Here is an 18,579-nt window from a genome sequence, read left to right as displayed (position 1 = left end):
CCTCCCATTTTTAAAATCTTAACCTATGGAAATATGTGCCAGATTCCCAGATTCAAATGCTAGTTAAATAAATTGAGGACAAACATATCCTTTTTTTTTTTTTTTTTTAATTGTAGACTCCTACTCTTCTTTCGCTCTTTCTCCAGAATCTGTAATGGGAATTTAAAGACATGAAATGTAGTTTTTTATATTATCAACACCAACCTTCAAGTGAACCTGCATTTAACCATATATCTCTTTTTCACTGTTTCACTGTCACCATTTCTACCCTAAAATTCTGGCAAGATTCAACTCCAAAGTCAAAGATGGTCAAATCAGATAAAGAATCTGGGCCAAATTTCTGCAGACTGATTTCTGTAATAACACAATGCAGTTTTTATGGAACCGTTGTTCATAGTGTTAAAGTTTGGCCTCCTGAATAAGTGTCATCAGAAAGGGAGAATCATTACATGCAAATTAATACAATGGTCTTATAAAATAGTGGCTGCACAGACGGCGCTGGACTTGGTGAAGTGATGAACCTACGATGCAGAGGCTGAGCACCCTCTGTTCCTCTTGGGTTTATGCCACTTTCATGGAAGGATTGAGTTATAGCCTGTTGCCTTCCAGCTGCTGGTTTCATACCAATAAAGATTATCTGTCTTTAAAGACCATGTGCATGAATAGAATCTTGTTTCAATCTTTGTTTCAATCAAATGTTCTACATTTGTCTTTTTATTTACTTTTAGCAACTGTAATTACGTAAAGGTAATCTGAAAGCCTTATTCTCTTTTAAATTCCCACTAATGACTGAGTTATACTGTTTAAAATGTTATGATTGATGTAATGAAGCATCATGCAATGGACATATTCCAATAATTTCTAGTAGGTTTTTGATCAGATTTTAATTAAGTTACATCAAGGTTTTGTGATGGGTTTCTCAAAAGAAGTGATGCTGAGGAAAAGCCAGTTGTAGGAGTTCTTTTAGATCATTTCCAAAAGTAAAAGTTGCATCCAAGGTTTTTCCCACTGTTTTAAACCACTATGGTTTTAAAATTCTTTTGGCATAACATGGTCTGTTCTGCTACTCATTCACACAATGTACATCAGTGTTATTTCTGCTCTTTCTACTAAAGTGCCATGACTGTAGTCTGTCTGTTGTAAAACTCTAAGAATTCTGGGCATTGAGTTCATGTAGTTTCAGTTGACCATTTCTTGTTCATTTACAAAATATGTCATTGTTTTGAAAGTTTTATTTTGCTTTCAAGCATCCTGATTGTCTTCTCTTTAAAATATGTTTGTTTCAGGCCACCAGTTAGCAGAGCTGCTCCTCAACCTGAAAAACTGCAAAAGAACAATATCAACAAAAAAAAGAAACTGGTTGAGGTCAGGCTTAATATTTTTCATTTACTCTAGAAAAAGTAATACATGCTGAGAGAAATTCACCCATATTTTGAGGGCTACTAAAGTCACGTTTATGTCTTTTGCTAGGCATCTGCCATGCTTTGCTTGCACCAGCACTAAATATATGTAGTCATATAAATAACTAGCTACAGGTATGACATTCTTCTGCCTTGAGTTTCTTTGTGTGGGTCTCAAAATAGATGCATATATACGTCATGCACTCCAGCCTGAAGTCCTTTGAATGATCATGGGTTTTCAGCTGTGGCCTTGGCTTCGTCATGTTACCATGTGAGTACAGAGGAGAAGTGAAAGAAATTTCTAGAAAGTGCTCTCAGCACCGCTGGCAAACACTAGAAAGCATGACAGACATCAACTTTTGTCAGAAAGAATCTCAGAGYTGGGTGTTTTGAAGTTTATTTATAACTTTATATTTCTACAAACTCAGTATTTTTCTCTTAATTTGTCCCTTAACTCCAGCCTATCTTGGCTCAAAACACCTCATTTTTCTTGTGGAATCATTACTRTACAACATAGGATGTCTTCAGAAAGTGTCTTAGCAATGTGGTAACTGCCAGGGCCGACTGCTCCCTGAGGGAAGGGGAGCTGGGAGGCAAGAGTGATAACATGGCCAGTAGGGAAGAGACCTCACTGACCAGGACCCAGTCTCTCAGTGTGCAAGTGAGGTAAGCAGGGCAGACTAGGGCCAAGGGCCTTGAGTAGGCCCGAGTCTGGATCATAAAACAATATGATGAGGCCGGTTTAAGGCCCAAGCTGGATGCTAGGATCAGGTCTAGGAAGTGCCAGGCAGGTCCATATAGAAAAGACAGAGTCACAGTTAAGCTGGGAAAACAGTCCATGCAGTGGGATCTGGATCATACCATGGCCAGGAGCGGGCATAACAATATAGACCCGGCCTGACCTGCCCATGGCCAAGAATTGGAATGACTAAAGCACATTGGAAGAGCAGCATTCCACCAACATAGCTGGGACAAGGACTGAAGGTCCTGACTGAGTTCCACGGCTCATGGACAGCAGGAGCAGGAGTGGATGGTGGTCCAGAGGAGGCCGGTCAGGGCCATTAAGGCGTCTCTGGCCCTCATGGGCCTGACAGTGACATAAGAAAATAGGCACTCAAATAACTGACTTGTCTGTCATATCTAATAGGGGAGCTGTGATGAGCTTTTCTTTTTTTTTCTTTTTTTTTTTTTAATCCATCCAGATGAGCTTATTGGCGAAAGATAAAAATTTGTTCTCTTAGGTAATGCAGCACGTAAGAGCCAAGATAACTTCTACGTGACAAACATGCATTTACCTAAGGACAGATTCCTTTCACCTACATCATTAATAAAGCAGTTGTCTTTCAAATTTGGCTTTCATGATAGAAATTTACCTTGAAAGGCTTGGCTAGAACCTTACAAATGAGCTTAAAGACTTCTCCTGAGGCCTCTTCAGCTCYGAATCAGACTGACTGACTATTCTGTATTCTCACAGGGAGCATCAGCTGAGTAAATATGTTCTCTTTTGTGTGTGGCCTAGAAGAGCAGAGACCTAATACTGGTGGTTTGGGACCTCTTGATTTAGTTGTGAACTCTCTATGCCTCCACTGGTGATTCTGACCATTATTATCCAAAGTAGGGAGTGATTCAGGTGCCTAAACATAGGGAGCTGCTGCTTGTTTAGATGGCCTACGTTATGCTTCTTGATCAGCCCTGCTTCTCCAGGAAGGGCTGTGTTTTCCACTAGGTCCAGTCCAACACATCAGTCTGAGCTGTCCTAGAGCATCTAAACTGGCACAAAATGGTGGTGTCTAGGTTATGGAATCTCACACCATGTTATAATTCACCTCAATAAAATATATGAAGGGACTAAGGACTATATCCCTGCTTCCTGCAGCTRACAAGATCACTGATGGAACTAAATACTTTTTGTATGTTCTTGTATAGCTGACTGTCCCTAAAGTAAGGCTGATACATCTCAAAAAAACTCTAAATGAACCCTATGAATATTAGAGTGTGCTGCCAACTGTGCTATACACCTTCCCTATCAAAGGGAACATCAGAGCTTGTGTTTCTTGCTCTTCATTTGACTTCTGGAACATGCTGGTAGCAGCAAGCTTATTGTGTTGACTAATCCCTTGACATTATGAACGAGGTTCGATTTCCTTACCCACRACAGAACTCTAGTTGTTGTTTGGTCATTTAAGGTGACACCTTTGGCCCACAGTCCTGTCAAAGGTGTTGCTTACCAGTCACCACTGACACCTGCTCCAGGAAGAGAGGAATATTTACCTACCAGCAGGAAAGATGCTTCCAGAGCAGTCGTGGTTAGTGTGTGTTTGGGCCGTGACAAAGGGCTCAGCAGCTCCTGCCTCGAGGCAGGGGAACCACTCAGGACACCTCAGCTTACGTCCGTGCTTGCACACCTGAGAAGTAYGTGCATCTACAGTGGGACCCACACTTACTATATATCCCCAGCAGAAATGCAGTCAGAAAAACATTCTTTTGCACATGCAAAATCATGCACGTGATTTTGAATGATGAAATTTACTTACTTATTTTGGGGCATACTTTTATTTCCCCAAATTGCAGGCCCTTCTCTCCACGTTCCAGAATCTTCATGTAATAAACTGGAAAAGGAATATTTTGTGGTCTCTGTGGACAGCTAGCAGCAATTGCTTGGTCTATCAATGTCATTCATTTTTTTCAAAGCAAGCTGTAATTGTTTTTGGGCCAAATTCATTAAGTCTGTCTTCTGGGCTATAAAAGCAACTTCAGCAACAATTCATGAGTCATTAATGTTTTTTTGGGAGGAAATTTCCTTAGAAATTGATCATTGTAACCTGAAATGTCCCAGACACCTTTAATTAATGCTTTATTTATACAGTTGCTTACAGCCTATCTGCTGCTTATAAAGATTTCAAGGTTAGATTTTTGACAATTATGAGAGCTGTATGCGAAGACTTTTAAAACAGAAGTAAAGATTTTTGCAAATAGCTGATACTCTATCATGATGTTAAACTGTATTGGAAAATTTAATAAGACAGGACTTGAATATATTTTGCATGAAAATCAAAAGAATCAAAATATTTACAACTGACTGATATATTAAGAAATAAYAATGTAAATGGAGTGCCTTTAGCTGACTATAGGCTTTATAGATGGTCTGTGAGAATGTCATGCCTCAATGAAGTAGCAGAAGAACAAGGATAATTGATTAATTGTTGTTTAATTATTCTATTGTCTCTGTAAAGTGTTTGTGTGTGATGTAACTATTTAGGACKTCACATATGTGAAGTAAACTTCACACTTCAAACTCTGTAATTCCCTTACTTTTACTTTACTGTCTTATTTTTTCTTTTTTGTTTTACTTGATTAGGAGCTGGCTTTAGACCATGTTTTTGGATACAGAGGATTTGATTGTCGCAACAACCTTCATTACCTAAATGATGGTGCTGATATTATTTTCCACACAGCTGCAGCAGGCATAGTTCAAAATCTTTCTACTGGTAATTCAAGATGAAACAATATTTTGAAATAAAAAATACCGTGCAGTTAAAACATTTCTTTTCAATAGACCTAACTTTGTAACARTCCTGTAAGTTTTTCACATTTTGTTTCTTGATAAGTAATGCAAAACAGTTAGATGATTATTATATCAGGCTGACAGAGGTCCCATGTTGAGTTCATTCTGTAGAGCCATCCTGTTCCTTTCAATGCTGATGAGATTCTATTAGGAGATGTAATAAAAACCTGTTTTGTTTTTGTAGTTGCACCTTGTTAAAATCCACTCTGAAGACATTGGAGTGGCTCTCTAAGTGGAGAGAGCTAAGAATCTCAAATGTCTAGTATTCTCCAAAATTTTAGGAGTAGTAACATCCATTGTTTCATTTTGAAGTACTTTAGCAACAATTCAGACACAATTTTGATGTGAGCAAAATGCTCTTTGGAAAGAGATAGAGATACCTCCTACCTTTGGAAACGGGTAGAAGTACTTCCTACCTTTTGGATAATGAATAGAAAAGACACCAAAAACTTCACTGTTCATGAGCAGTAGCACCAACCGTATTCTCCAAGTATCTCAAGAGCCAGGGATTGAAGGAGTTCTGGCTTCATTTTATTCCCTCTTTGTGCCACGGTGAACCAAACGGTGACAGCAGTGCACCAAGAAGCTCAGCCCCAGTAGGGAAGCAGAGGGATCAAAGGTGTCTCCTCTGCTGATCCTGGGGACATCTTGCCCTAGCAAAGCTGCCCTGGCCTGTGGAGCTGGGAGGCTSTATCCCACTGCGCTCTTCGGCTTCTTAAATTTGAGAGGACAAGACAGAGCATGAACTTCAAGGGGCTTCGCTCTCCGCTTGTTCTGCTTGACGTATTTCAGTTAAGCAGAGGCCTGGGCTTTGTGTTTCCCAGTTTTGTCTTTCTTTTCTGCAGTTACAGGATGAATCTTGGGCTGATTTTTGCTTCTCTGGGCATAGCTAGTTCAGCAAATATATATTTTATGTATATATATGTCTATATGTATATGTATGCATGTTAATGTATCTGCTCAGTACACACTGGTGTCTGGGAATGAGAGCAAAATCATTCCTTACCTGTTTATTGCCCTACTGCCACGCATCCCACGAGGGAACACAGCACAAGCATGGAAGTGGCAACAAGCAGCTTGTAATAGTCTTTGCTTCAATGATCGTTCTTTCCTTGATAATATTGTGAATAAAAACATGTTTGAATTTTATTAGGTAGCCAGAGTTTCTACCTGGAGCATACCGATGACATTCTCTGCCTAACTGTGAATCAGCATCCAAAATATAAAAATATTGTGGCTACCAGCCAGATCGGTAGGTTACTCTCCATATTAACAAAGTCTTACTCAAAAATTATCAGGGGCTGTGGTTTATTTTGGGCTTTTCACTGTAGTAACTTTACCAGGATTTGCCAGTGCTACTGTCTTCAAATTTTTCCTTTAATTTTAGAGATAATCAAGCTTCAGAATTTTCTTATGATTTCAGTCTACCTGCCACAGTTTCATCTCTAATTGTGAGTCATTGCATTTTAGAGTGTGAGTTGCTTGCAATATAACCATACTCCAGAAAGCAAATTTTCATAAGCTGCATTGCATCATCTAATTTACTTGTAAGGATAAGTTCTCTAGAATTCCCATTTCCTTCTTGCATCCAAGGCACTGCTCAGCACTAAAATATTCAGCAGTGAAAACACTACAATGAAAATTTCCTACCTCAAAATACAAAAGCTATACAGAATAGGAGGAAAAAAATCAGAAATCTTGACACCAATTATAACATGCATAAGGGCTGATTCTGAAATCATGTATATTTATACATTTATTATTTACCTGAAGAATTACTAATGTCTTTCAAAGAAGTAAATACAATATGGAAAATATTGGATCATTTGTCACAAACCTTGGGAGGGATCTGGCTTTTTTGCTTGAACCTGGAATAAGTAACTTTATTAAAAATAAGGAAATCATTGTGATTTGTATCACTCAGAGGAGACTCAAGTCCCTAACTTCTGTAATAAAGTAACTTAACTCTGAGGCAGGAAAATGCTTCCAGATGACCGCCTTGACTAACTGTCTTGAGTTCTGTCATTTGAACACGAATGTTGAGTAGGCACAAAGTCTGTATCTGTAGCCAGAGTTTAAGAACTGAGCTATTCGTTAGCTTTGTGAAATGCAAGTTCCAAATGCTGATTTCCATGAAAGGAAAAAGGTGACTGTTACAGCCCCCTTTTCCTCTCCTGAACTCTGTTTCCAGAGTTCAATAGGAGTCCATGAAATCAGTGTTTCTGATGGYTGGTTAATACTTTGTAGAGCTATTCATTTTACTAAATGTAAAAAGCTGCATGTCTTTAACTTTTCTTTTAAATACCRTTTTTAAAACTGAAAACTGCTACATATTGTTGTTATATTTGTGTATAAAAGACACTATACCCAAAACAGTTCAACAATATTCCTGCTTTTTTGTTTTGTTGATTTAATCCATATCCATTTTCAAATCTTTAATTTTGTTTCCTTCTGGTCCTGATGCTGGCACTTCAGCATTAGAAACATGACTTATTTCAGCTATTGTTTTCCCTTGGTGCTTCCTCATTTGCCATTGCTCTCACAATGCAGGTGATATGACAGAATTTTCAGGTAAGGCTGATTCGTTTGTGAATTTTAGTCAGCAGAGTTATGTAAAAGTCTCATGTTACCTCATTGTATCTGTGTGAACCGCGGATACAAGTGAAACATCTACGGACAGTTTCTTTTGCATGACCTTCTTCATAAATGTTATGTTGTTCTTTTAGTATTTGTCTTCATGAAATACAATAATTTCCCCCTATGTTTCGCAAGCTGTTTTGACTTTTTTGAGTAATGTTAATCTTAAAAGAAAATTGTTTTGAGTGTCTGTTTAGGTGACTTGTTCTTGAAAAATGCATATTTCACATTGAAGCTTTCCAGGTGCTCAATTAATTCTCTTTTAATGCATCTTTTTGCATTTAGGTACAACTCCCACAATTCATATATGGGATGCTATGAGTAAGCAAACCATTTCAATGCTGCGTTGCTTCCATACCAAAGGAGTCAACTATGTTAACTTCAGTGCGACTGGCAAACTTCTAGTTTCAGTGGGAGTTGATCCAGAACATACTATCACAGTGTGGAGGTGGCAGGAAGGTAACTCTGCAGAATATTTTGTCCTTCAGCCTAACAGACCTGTGCACAGTTACTCACTTGTCCTTTTGAGACCTTGGGATAGGCTTGTATTTGAGTATCATGACTCTTTAAAAGTCAAAGAATTGGTTATAGAATAGAGCAACATATTAGGAGTGGCCCAAGAAAATATAATTTAAGTGTCTCTTGGAAAGAGAAATAAGGGAAAAAATGTCATTTATTGGAATTTTTGACATGACATTTTTGAAATGTCATTTCAAAATCCATAAAATTAAGGAAAGTGTTTTCTTTTTATTCGTTTTATACACTTAAACTTGAAATTCTCCCCAATGGTTAGGCCTTTGGGAAGTTATTTGAAGACAAGATTTAGAACCTTCAGAAAGGTGGGCAGCACTGGAAGAAACCCAGGAGAGGGTTTAGATTCCTGAAAYGGGACTTAGGCAGAACTAAGCATCCTGAAAAATTGTCCGTTAACCTGTACTGCAGTGGTGGAGGGGCAAGGGGAAGCATCTCAGTTCACTAGATGTTTCTCTGATTGACTTCAAGTCTTTTTTCAAATTCTTTCTTCAGACACCTATGTCCAAGTATCCTGCAATCACCACTTGAATAGGAAGTACATCTTCTTAATTGCCTTGAGCCATTATATCTGAAAGATGTGTTTGGAGGGTAGTTGACATCCCTTTACAGAGCAGGTCGTTGCTGTTGTGCTTTTGAAGTTCAGTTAGGGCAGTGGYGGCCATGCTCATCTTTTGTGTGGTRGCCTAGCCACCCYRGGCATGGAAAACTCWGATTTAATYCCTACATTTKCCAATGTGGCATTCACATCTTTGGAAGTATGCCATTCCCAGTTGGCCTCGTTGACCTGATGGGCCAGCCTGGGTGTTTTCAGGCAGAGACAGCAACTTTTGAGTGTCAGCTGCCCTGTGCTTTTTAGCAGACGGTAACTCAAAGTGCTGCTGCTGTTCTGTTCAGAAGTTCTGTGATGTTGGTTATTCCACTGCCCATTGAGCATGTAGTAAGAAGATGCATTATGCTATGAATATCTAGATCTAAATGAGTCAGGAATATTTAAATCAGATCTAAATCCATTCTATTTCCTAACCTTATTGGATGTGATGCAATAGCCACAGGGCAAGAGATCTTGTAGGTTGCATGAATTCAGATGTTTGATACTGAATAATGTTGGGATATGCTTAGCTTTCCACATGTGGGACACAATAACCTGATTCAATAGTAGGTCAGTTTATAAAATCATATGAGAGCTTTTTTTTTTTTTTTTACCAGGTAAATTTAACTGTGTTTTTATCCTTTYCTAATTAAAACAGGGTCTAAAGTGGCTAGCAGGGGAGGACACCTGGAGAGGATATTCGTGGTAGAGTTCCGCCCAGACTCAGACACGCAGTTTGTGTCGGTTGGGGTAAAACACATGAAGTTCTGGACGTTAGCTGGCAGTGCTCTGCTCTATAAGAAAGGAGTCATTGGTTCCATGGAAGATGCCAAAATGCAAACCATGCTTTCTGTTGCCTTYGGAGCAGTAAGTTCAAATTACTTGCTACAGAACTTTCTAATACTTTTTTATTAAAACTGCAAGTGTGAATTTCCCTTTGTTGAGATCCAGTACAGTACAAATAATGCAAAACCACTAAGCTCTTGCTTAGTACATGAACTTTTAATTGGAGACCTGTAGTCCTTCAGACCCTTATGTAAGTTTTCTGAAGTAGACAGGGTTTCTCTGTCAGTAAACATGTCTGTGCATTGTGTCCAGTACAGTACAGTAATGTACAAGCATCAGCTGCTATGGTTTCTATTTTTGTGCTTGGCTAGTTACTTAGCACTTCAGCAATTAACTTTAAAAACTCTAATAATGCAATTTTGTATATAACTATTTTATATAAAAGGCTCTGCAACCTTTTTTTTTTTTCTGGCAGTATTTGTGTGACATATGCTAGTGATAACTAATGACGACACTCCGTAATGCTCTTCTGTATATTCATTAAAAAAACATGTCACCTGACTTGTGACTTAATAGTTTAAGGAAGAAYATGTGTATTAGCAGTACAAAAGACAATTTTACTATGATATTGAGGTCTGAAATGGCTTCTACTTCATCCAGAAATCTTTTAGAAATTCTCTTTGCAAAGGCTGTAARTTATATAAATTGTCAATTTTTAACAACAAACTTGCTCCTAAGCATCTACCCTAGACAATAGTACTCATGTATGAAATGTGGGTGTATAAAATTATGCTCCCAAATCCTCATTCTTGGGGCCAAAAGAGTGACTTTGTTGTCAAAAATTGCTGAACACGCAACAATTCTGCTGGTCACCTGCAGGGGCTTCTCTCTGACACATGCTGAAAGAGGGAAGAAATGTCGCTCAGACTCCAGTAATGGTGCTTCTTTGTAGATTCTGTAACGTGACCGCTGTCCCCCTAGCAGGACACAGGACAGAGCACATGTACAGCAAAAGGTGGATGAGTATCTGATTCCCAGATGGGATACGAGGTGAACGGCCTGCATTAGGTCCTGCAATATTTATGACATCTCAAAGAAACACCATTGGAGTGCAGTCATTAAACAGTCTTGTCAAAGCAGATGTTTTTAATTTCTACATTCATTGCACTGATGATTTTTCTCAAGAAACTGAGTAACTGAAGTTTCGATTGAACAAAATGTCAAGGTATTTGTTATATCAGCGGTCATTATTCTTTGTTCCAGAATAACCTTACRTTTACTGGTGCCATAAATGGAGATGTCTACGTCTGGAAGGATCATTTTCTGGTTAGACTTGTGGCCAAAGCTCACACGGGGCCCGTGTTCACCATGTACACAACTCTTCGAGATGGACTCATTGTTACGGGAGGAAAGGAGAGACCGTAAGACTTGCACCTCCCTAAAGTGCACACCTCTGTCTGCCTCGTGGTGGTTGTTACTTGGGCACTATCCTAGACGTGGGCAGCACTTCCCACACACTGAAAGGGGCGATGTCAGCGTTTCAGTATAATTAACACCAAATGTGCTTAGGCTTCTTTTTAAGTGAAGGACTAATGAACAGGTCACTCACGGTCGCAGCAATGCACGTAGACACACTAACCTTCAGATTGGCAACCAGTGGGGACACCTTGGTGCCTCAGCTCCTGCCAGCCTGGCAGAAGAGTTTTGTCTAAAATTTCCAATCCTGTCAAACTGCAGTTTCCCTGTCATGACGGACACTTGCTGATTAGTATGTTCATCTGTTTACCACAAGTAGGAACATATTTGCAGAGCTTAGATCAGTGGCCGTGATTTAAGAGTACATGTCAAGAGAACTGTTTGCTTTTCCTGCAAATTAGACATGATGCTGTTTGAAACATGAAGTGTGATAGCATTAGCTACCATATTTTTGTTATCTCCTTCCATTACAGAGTAGTAGGATGTCTTTTAGCACAGGAAAAGGTGGTTCAATGTATGATTTATTAAAGTAATCAGAAAAAACATACCGCTGGGCTTTACAAAGGAGAGTGTTTGCAGCCTGTGAGGCGCAGACCCCGTGTGACACTGCGTGCTTCTTTGCAGCACCAAGGAAGGGGGAGCTGTAAAGCTGTGGGACCAGGAGATGAAGCGGTGCCGGGCGTTCCAGCTGGAGACGGGCCAGCTCATCGAGTGCGTGCGCTCCGTCTGCAGAGGGAAGGTGCGTGGGCCCCGCGCAGGCCTTGCTGCCCGCGCCCTCGTGCTGTCCGGGGTGGAGACTGGATAGGGCGCCTATGGGGAAGCGCTTTCCTGAAGTTATAGGAAGAGGCTTCTTGCCTCGTGACATTGCTGTGCTTGGCTTCAGACCGCCCAGGGCTCAGTTTGTGACAGCGAGTGCCCTCCTTGCCCGGGCAGCCAGCACCGAGAGGGCCCCGCAAGGACAGTGCTAAGTATAGGCACAGGCTCCTCCGGGAGAAGACCTCGTCTCCTCCTTTCCCTTTCCAAAAACAATTTAGGCACCTACTTTACAAGGTTGCTTCCCATAAACTGTGCCTCAGGTAGGCAGACTGTATCCCAGCTTTTCCTGTTTTTTTTTTTAATCACAGGGATTAAAAGCCCCTGTCTTTTAATCACAGAACTGTTTGCCTCTGAGCATTACAAATTGGCTTTAAACTTTGGTAACCAACAAGGTTACTTGTTAACCAACAAGGTGCTGATTACACAGGTTTAAATGGTACCTGTAAGTGGTGTCCCTGATGGAAGGCATGTGTGCTGGTGCAGAAATGTTACTGCATTTAGTGGGTGTCTGGTCAAATCAACACTTCATGAAATGGCCTCTGTTTAACATTAAATATCAGACCTCAGTGGTTTCACRTGGTCTTTGATAATCACAACACTGAGGAGTGTTGTTTTGCATCTCTAATTAAGGAGCCATTAATAACTCCAAACTGTATTTATGTTTTTTTTTGTTTGTTGTTCTTTTTCCCCTAAGTTTTGGCTGAGAATATTTAAGCTATGATCATTTGGGTAGAATAGATGTAACGTGCTCAGAGACAGTCTGACTGAGCCCAAAGCCCCATTTTCTTTYGTATTATTGGCCAAAAGTTGTAGTAAGTCACCTCAGCAGTATGAGAATCATGCTCTACCACATCATATGTATAATTTCAAACACTATGGTTTGAATAAAAATACTTAATGCCAAGGCTGAAGCCCAGCACAGTTGCTCAGCAGAAACACCAGAACATGGTATCACCAGATGTGAAACTATAAACGTGTTTTACTGGCCTCTTCTTAAGATGCTGCATGAACAAACAGGAAAGAGCCAAACAAGTTGTCTCTGTCACATGTAACTCTGCAATACATCTGCGTTTAGCTGCTGCTGATGTTACATCCATTATACTGACAATGTGTAGCTCATCCTCCTYTTTTTGACTACAAACAGGGGAAAATTCTAGTAGGAACAAAAGATGGGGAAATCCTTGAAGTGGGAGAAAAAAATGCTGCTTCCAACTTGCTGATTGACTGCCACATGGAAGGGGAGATCTGGGGCTTAGCAACTCACCCCTCAAAAGACATATTTATCTCTGCAAGTAATGATGGAACAGCAAGAATTTGGGATCTGTGTGACAAGGTGAGTGTCACTAAATTGAAAAGTGTGTGATTATAAACAATAATTTTATATAACCAAGCATTTTACAACTCTAAGACGTGCTGTACTCCAACCACATATGCACCTTCAGGTATAGAGCAGTGTTACAAGAGATAATGCAAGAACATTTTGCTATATTTTCAATGACAGAGCAATTAAAAAAAAAAACTGTTCATACCAGTAGTAACAGAAAGTATCAAAACTCCTCTTGTAAGCTCAGTTGGAACCTGAATTTTCAGCCCTTTCAGGTGAATTTTATTCTTTCTGGTGTGAAATTAAAGTCAGTCTGCAACATGATAGATGCAAGGTTGAAACTGCTGTTTGAATTAGATGTATATATAATCCATAGATCTGTATTTCGAAGCATGTTGTGCTGCATACACACACACACACACACACACACACACACACACACGTGATATGGTTGTTCTACATGAAATTTCAAACTTAGAGAGACGGTGTACAGTTTGCTTTTTATAATTAGCTTTTGTACTTCATGTTTGGAAGCTCTCCATTTATTGCATCATTTTCTTTGGGAAAGGTAAGAAATTATTGCTTTTGTCACTACAGAAACTGCTGAACAAAGTGAATCTAGGTCATCCAGCAAGATGTGCTGCATATAGTCCCGATGGTGAGATGGTTGCTATTGGCATGAAGAATGGAGAATTTGTTATTCTACTTGTCAACAGCCTTAAAGTTTGGGGCAAAAAGCGAGATCGGAAGTCTGCGATCCAGGATATCAGGTGTGTCAAAAATTCAAGTTGAAGTTCTTCAAATACACAGCCTTCACTTAGGGAAAAGTCCATCGATTTGTAAGTTCTTTTCCAGATTTTGATAACTTCAAATTTGTTGAAATCTGCACAGAATCATGCAATGCATTTACTGTTTGACTGCTGCATGGCTTTGCCTGTACTTTATGCTTTTCTACCCTATATACCATACTCTTTTTCCTGTGTTTAATTCAGTTATATCCATTAGAATGCAGCTAGAAATTTGGATATCATGAAGCCGTGATCCTGGGAATTAATTTTATAATGCCGTTAATATTATTGAAGTAATTAAAATTTATGCTTCCTCACAGAGGATTAGTGTTACTTTTCACAGTGTGCTGTGCACATCATGCAAATGTGATATTAGCATCTGTTAACTGCATATGAGATCCTCAGCCTTTCTGATCCCTCTATTGAGCATCAGGTTTGGTTTGCATTGATTTTTGCARTTGGTAAAAGATTTAGGATTGGTTTCCATTAAGAGAAATTTGGTTTTGTTCACCTGAAGCAGCAGCTCACATCCCCTCCCGTGTCTTGCTGCGCAGGATCAGCCCAGATAACAGGTTTTTGGCAGTGGGCTCCCAAGAGCAMACTGTGGATTTTTATGATCTCAGTCAAGGCACGACGCTGAACCGGATCGGCTACTGCAAAGACATTGCCAGCTTTGTGCTACAGATGGACTTCTCAGCAGACAGCAGGTACATCCAGGTATGTGTGGGACCTGCTTCAAATAGGGCTCTTGGGGCATCACGTAAGGAAAGGGGTGCCCACGACAAAACAAGTTGTAACCACAACAGGGGAACAATTCCCTTCCTTTTCCCGAGTTTGGGTGATGTGATACCTGACCTCGTGGGAGGTTTGCTCCTGCTGTAAGCTTAGGAAGGTTGGGTTGAGGTGAGCCAGGCGGCAGGAGGCACCTGAGGGAAGTTCTGGTTTATTTACTGGTGTTTTCTCCTTGCAGGTATCAACAGGTGCCTACAAGCGTCAAGTGCATGAGGTGCCACTGGGAAAGCAGATCACAGACGCTGCGCTGATAGAGAAGATCACCTGGGCTACATGGACAAGGTGAAGGGCCTAAGGAGCAGCGTCCTGCCCCACTGGGGCTGCCCCTCACACGGGGCCAGTGCGCGGCCTCCRGGGCCTCGGCTCTTCCACGGGGTGATGCTGCGACCCCATCTCCTTCCCCAACCTCGCACACGTTTATTGAAGCAGATACGTGGCCGGCTGCTGTCCTGCCTTCTCCAGCACAGCRTCAGTAATGCCAGGGATAATGATAATTCCCATCCCCACACGGGTTAGCGGCTGCCGAGCCATGAGGGGCAGCGTCCTCGGGGCCGCCCTGCCCCGTGGCTGTCAGTGTAGCTGGACGTGTTAGGAAGGGAGCTGTGGGCACCACTGGAATGTGTTCGCTGGAGTGGATTTCCATGGAGTCCTCCCAGTATCAGTATGAAACTGTGGCTGTGCCCTTCCTTGGAAACTGGCACCGCAGGAAAGCGATTCTGACATCCCAGAGGGAGGCAGGGCTGCAGGCAGCTGTGCAGGAGGAAAGACAGGAGCGGCCTCCCGCCTCGCTGAGCTGGRATCAGGCAAGCCGAGGAGGCTGCCCTGGATTACCCACTTTGAAGGACTCCTGGCAGACTGGGAGTGGGGCAGCTTCACCTGATATTTAATATGTGGATAAATATGAATAATTACAAAGAAAACAAACCCTTCAACTAGGGGAAAGAAAGAGAGCCCGGTGGGGAARTGTTCTTGGGCACAAGGAGCATCCTGTCCCTCAAGAGCCTAGGCCTGAGAGATGAGAACCACGGCAGAAACGCGGCCGGGGTGAGGAGAGGGCTGSGGTTCCCAGGGCGCCAAGCTGGGCGCTATGGAGTCTCCCAAGGAGAAAGGCTCTTGTGCTGCCCTCCGCTGCGGGAGCGCTGGGSCGAATGCAGAGCTTTGGAGGGTGCAGGTTGTTGCTGCTGCTCCGCGTGGCCTCGCCGCGCTCTGGAGAAGAGCGGCACCAGGTAGGGCTTGCGAGCTAATAGCTGTCTTCTCCCTTCCCTTTGGAACAGCATTCTCGGAGACGAAGTCATTGGCATTTGGCCACGGAATGCAGACAAAGCAGATGTCAACTGTGCGTGTGTGACCCACGCCGGCTTAAATATAGTCACAGGAGATGATTTTGGCCTGGTGAAACTGTTTGATTTTCCATGCACAGAAAAATTTGTAAGTGGCTGTTTTAACTAACGTTCATGTGAGCTGTTTGCTCCTGTGGTGCTCCGAGCCGTGTCTGAGGGGGCCGAGCTGCCCGGGGCAGCAGCTCCCGGCCAGGCCGCGGCGGCTGCGGCGCACGGAGCGGCTCCGTGCGCAGGAGGGGCGGCCCCGTCCCTTGCAGGGCATGGGCAGCGCGGCCAGCAGCCAGGGCACAGGAGGAGATAGGGAGGGGGGCTGGGGGCTGGMAGAGACCGGTATGGGTGGGAATAGCCGTTATTTATGTGCAACTTCGTCCCATTGCACTGTGATTTCCTGAGCAGGGTCTTGTCYGTTCTGTCCAACAGGCCAAACACAAGCGGTACTTCGGGCATTCGGCCCACGTCACCAACATCCGCTTCTCCCACGACGACAAGTATGTTATAAGCACAGGGGGAGATGACTGCAGGTAACAGCTTTATTTTTATAATGATCAAAAATGTTCCACGCACTCTTCCATGTCAATGCCAATTTAACACCTTCYGGAGCCCGTTCTTGGAGATGAAGCCTGTTTTCTAGACGTGTGAGAGTTCTTCTTTTGCAAGTGCAGGGGTGCATTAAACCCTGTGTGCGCCAGCAGCCCCAAGGTGATCTCAGCTGAGGGGGTGAGACAGGGATTTTTGTTCCCGTTTCCGAGGCCGGGCAGCGGGTGCCCCAGCAGGGCGCTACGCCCAGCGTGAGCCCATAGCACAGCCGACAGGGAAAGAGGAAAAAGAAATCTGACCATAAAAGAATTAAATACTGGAAACAGTGACCTTGACACGTCAAGGGTTTTTTTATTTATTTGAAAATAGGCTTATTGTGCCCCTGTCAATCTCACTGTAGGCAAAGCTGACATGTAGCCCAGGGGACATCGTGGCAGCTGGAATTGCTAAATCCTGGTTTTTGGAAGGCTGTCACTGAGAAGCGGTGCCAGATCCGCCTCGCGGGCAGCCGCGGGAGCGCCGGGGGGCAGGCGCTGCGGCCCCGCTGCAGCGGGAGGCCCGTGGGGCCGGAGCCCCCTGCGCCGCTGCCACCTCCRTGGGACAAAGGCGGCAGCCGGGGCCGTCACTCACACAGAAATAACCAGGCGGCCCCTGGCGCACAGGGTAGTGCAGGAATCCGGCAGCGCCGCCGGCCGGCAGCGACATTCCGGGGAACAGGCGGCTGCGCCGAAGGCTCCGGCGGCGGCCGGGAGGGAAGGGGCAGAGCCCCGGGCMGAGCTGCCCCTGGCGCCGGCGCTCACTGAGAGCAGAGCGGCAGCCGCACGTGGCTGAGCAGCAACAGCTGCACGGGGACACGGACAGCASGAGGCAGGGAATAACCCGGCACCGGCACCAACGGGAAAAAAACCTCCAAGCTCCTGCTAGTTACACATGCCTGAGGGAGCCGCAAGCCTGGGCCTTCTCCTAAAGCCRTCTGGTGGGACTGAGGGAACCCCAGAAATCCAATGTTTGCTTTTCCCTGTTGGAAAAATTCGGCAGTATTTATTCCTCTGGGAAGGCATCGCACAGGGAGCCAGCAGGAACCGCTGCTGAGCCGAGTCGCCGTGTGGGAACTGAAGGACAGGGGTGTCGAAACCCTCCCCCTGCTGCCCAGAGGTTAATAGATGAAGTCACAAGWGTTGCTCAGCTGGCTTAATCCTTTCAATATTGTTCTGACAAGCGTTTAGGGAGCCAGCTTTTAATTGTGCAGAGTAAAATAATAGYTTTTTTTCCCCCACATTTCAGTCTTTTCACTGGCTGATGACACATGTGTGGAACTGGTGGGCAAAACACTTTTAATGATTCTTTTTTTTTAAAAAAAAAGGTTTTTTTTTGTGAGGAAAGTACCTTGCAGTGCTGGTCCATTAAGTCCACAGCTTGGTAAATATAGATTAAGACTTGAGGTAAACAAAATTAAGAGCTACAACCATTGGAAAGAGCCCAGTGGCTGTTGTCCTAATCCCGTTTCTCTTGGTATCGCGTGCTGAAGTTCATCAGCAAGGTGCTGAGCAGTAACGTTGCCGTCCCTTCCTTTGCAGCGTGTTTGTGTGGCGGTGTCTTTGACAGCCCTGCCGCCACCCGCCAGTGACTGCTGTGGGCCGGACGCCGCCGCTGCCTCCAGCCCCTCGGCGGCCGCCGTGCCCGTGCCGGGCTGCACGGACCGCACGTGCCCCTGCGGCCAGCCTGAAAGGGAAAAGCATCTCCCACGTGAAACACCACCGCCCTTGAGAGGGAAGCTGGAGTCCAACGGGAACGGTGTGGTAACCCACGCGAGGCCTCGGGGTGACGGGCTCCCTCACTCAGCTGCTTTTGCGTCATGCTCTGCTATTCAAGCTATGTCTGCAAAAGCAGCACAACAAGAAAACGGGCCCCTTAATTTGCACAATTTCAAAATTAGAAGCTTGAACGTTGGTTCAAGAACGCTGGTGTTTTCTCCACACCTGCTTAAAACTCAAA

General features: G+C 43.3%; 1 protein-coding gene across 1 annotated transcript in view; it reads left to right on the top strand.

Annotated features, from left to right (window-relative positions):
* EML6 (echinoderm microtubule associated protein like 6) overlaps nt 1–18,207 on the top strand; it is a 108,772-nt gene extending 90,565 nt beyond the window's left edge. Inside the window, exons 28-41 of the mRNA XM_026033824.1 lie at nt 1,287–1,365; nt 4,759–4,888; nt 6,119–6,217; nt 7,888–8,061; nt 9,384–9,592; nt 10,775–10,932; nt 11,612–11,726; nt 12,948–13,136; nt 13,725–13,897; nt 14,470–14,632; nt 14,886–14,989; nt 15,982–16,135; nt 16,468–16,568; nt 18,162–18,207. Of these exons, the coding sequence (XP_025889609.1) occupies nt 1,287–1,365; nt 4,759–4,888; nt 6,119–6,217; nt 7,888–8,061; nt 9,384–9,592; nt 10,775–10,932; nt 11,612–11,726; nt 12,948–13,136; nt 13,725–13,897; nt 14,470–14,632; nt 14,886–14,989; nt 15,982–16,135; nt 16,468–16,568; nt 18,162–18,186 (1,873 nt within the window). The 3' untranslated portion in view covers nt 18,187–18,207. The remainder of the gene's footprint in view (nt 1–1,286; nt 1,366–4,758; nt 4,889–6,118; nt 6,218–7,887; nt 8,062–9,383; nt 9,593–10,774; nt 10,933–11,611; nt 11,727–12,947; nt 13,137–13,724; nt 13,898–14,469; nt 14,633–14,885; nt 14,990–15,981; nt 16,136–16,467; nt 16,569–18,161) is intronic.
* The last annotated feature ends 372 nt before the right edge of the window (nt 18,208–18,579 follow it).

The sequence above is a fragment of the Nothoprocta perdicaria genome, unplaced genomic scaffold (genome assembly GCF_003342845.1).
Source record: "Nothoprocta perdicaria isolate Ctin4 unplaced genomic scaffold, notPer1 scaffold_133, whole genome shotgun sequence".
Taxonomy (NCBI): Eukaryota; Metazoa; Chordata; class Aves; order Tinamiformes; family Tinamidae; genus Nothoprocta; species Nothoprocta perdicaria.
Note: the sequence above shows the minus strand (reverse complement) of the source record. Positions and strands in the feature narration are given on the sequence as shown.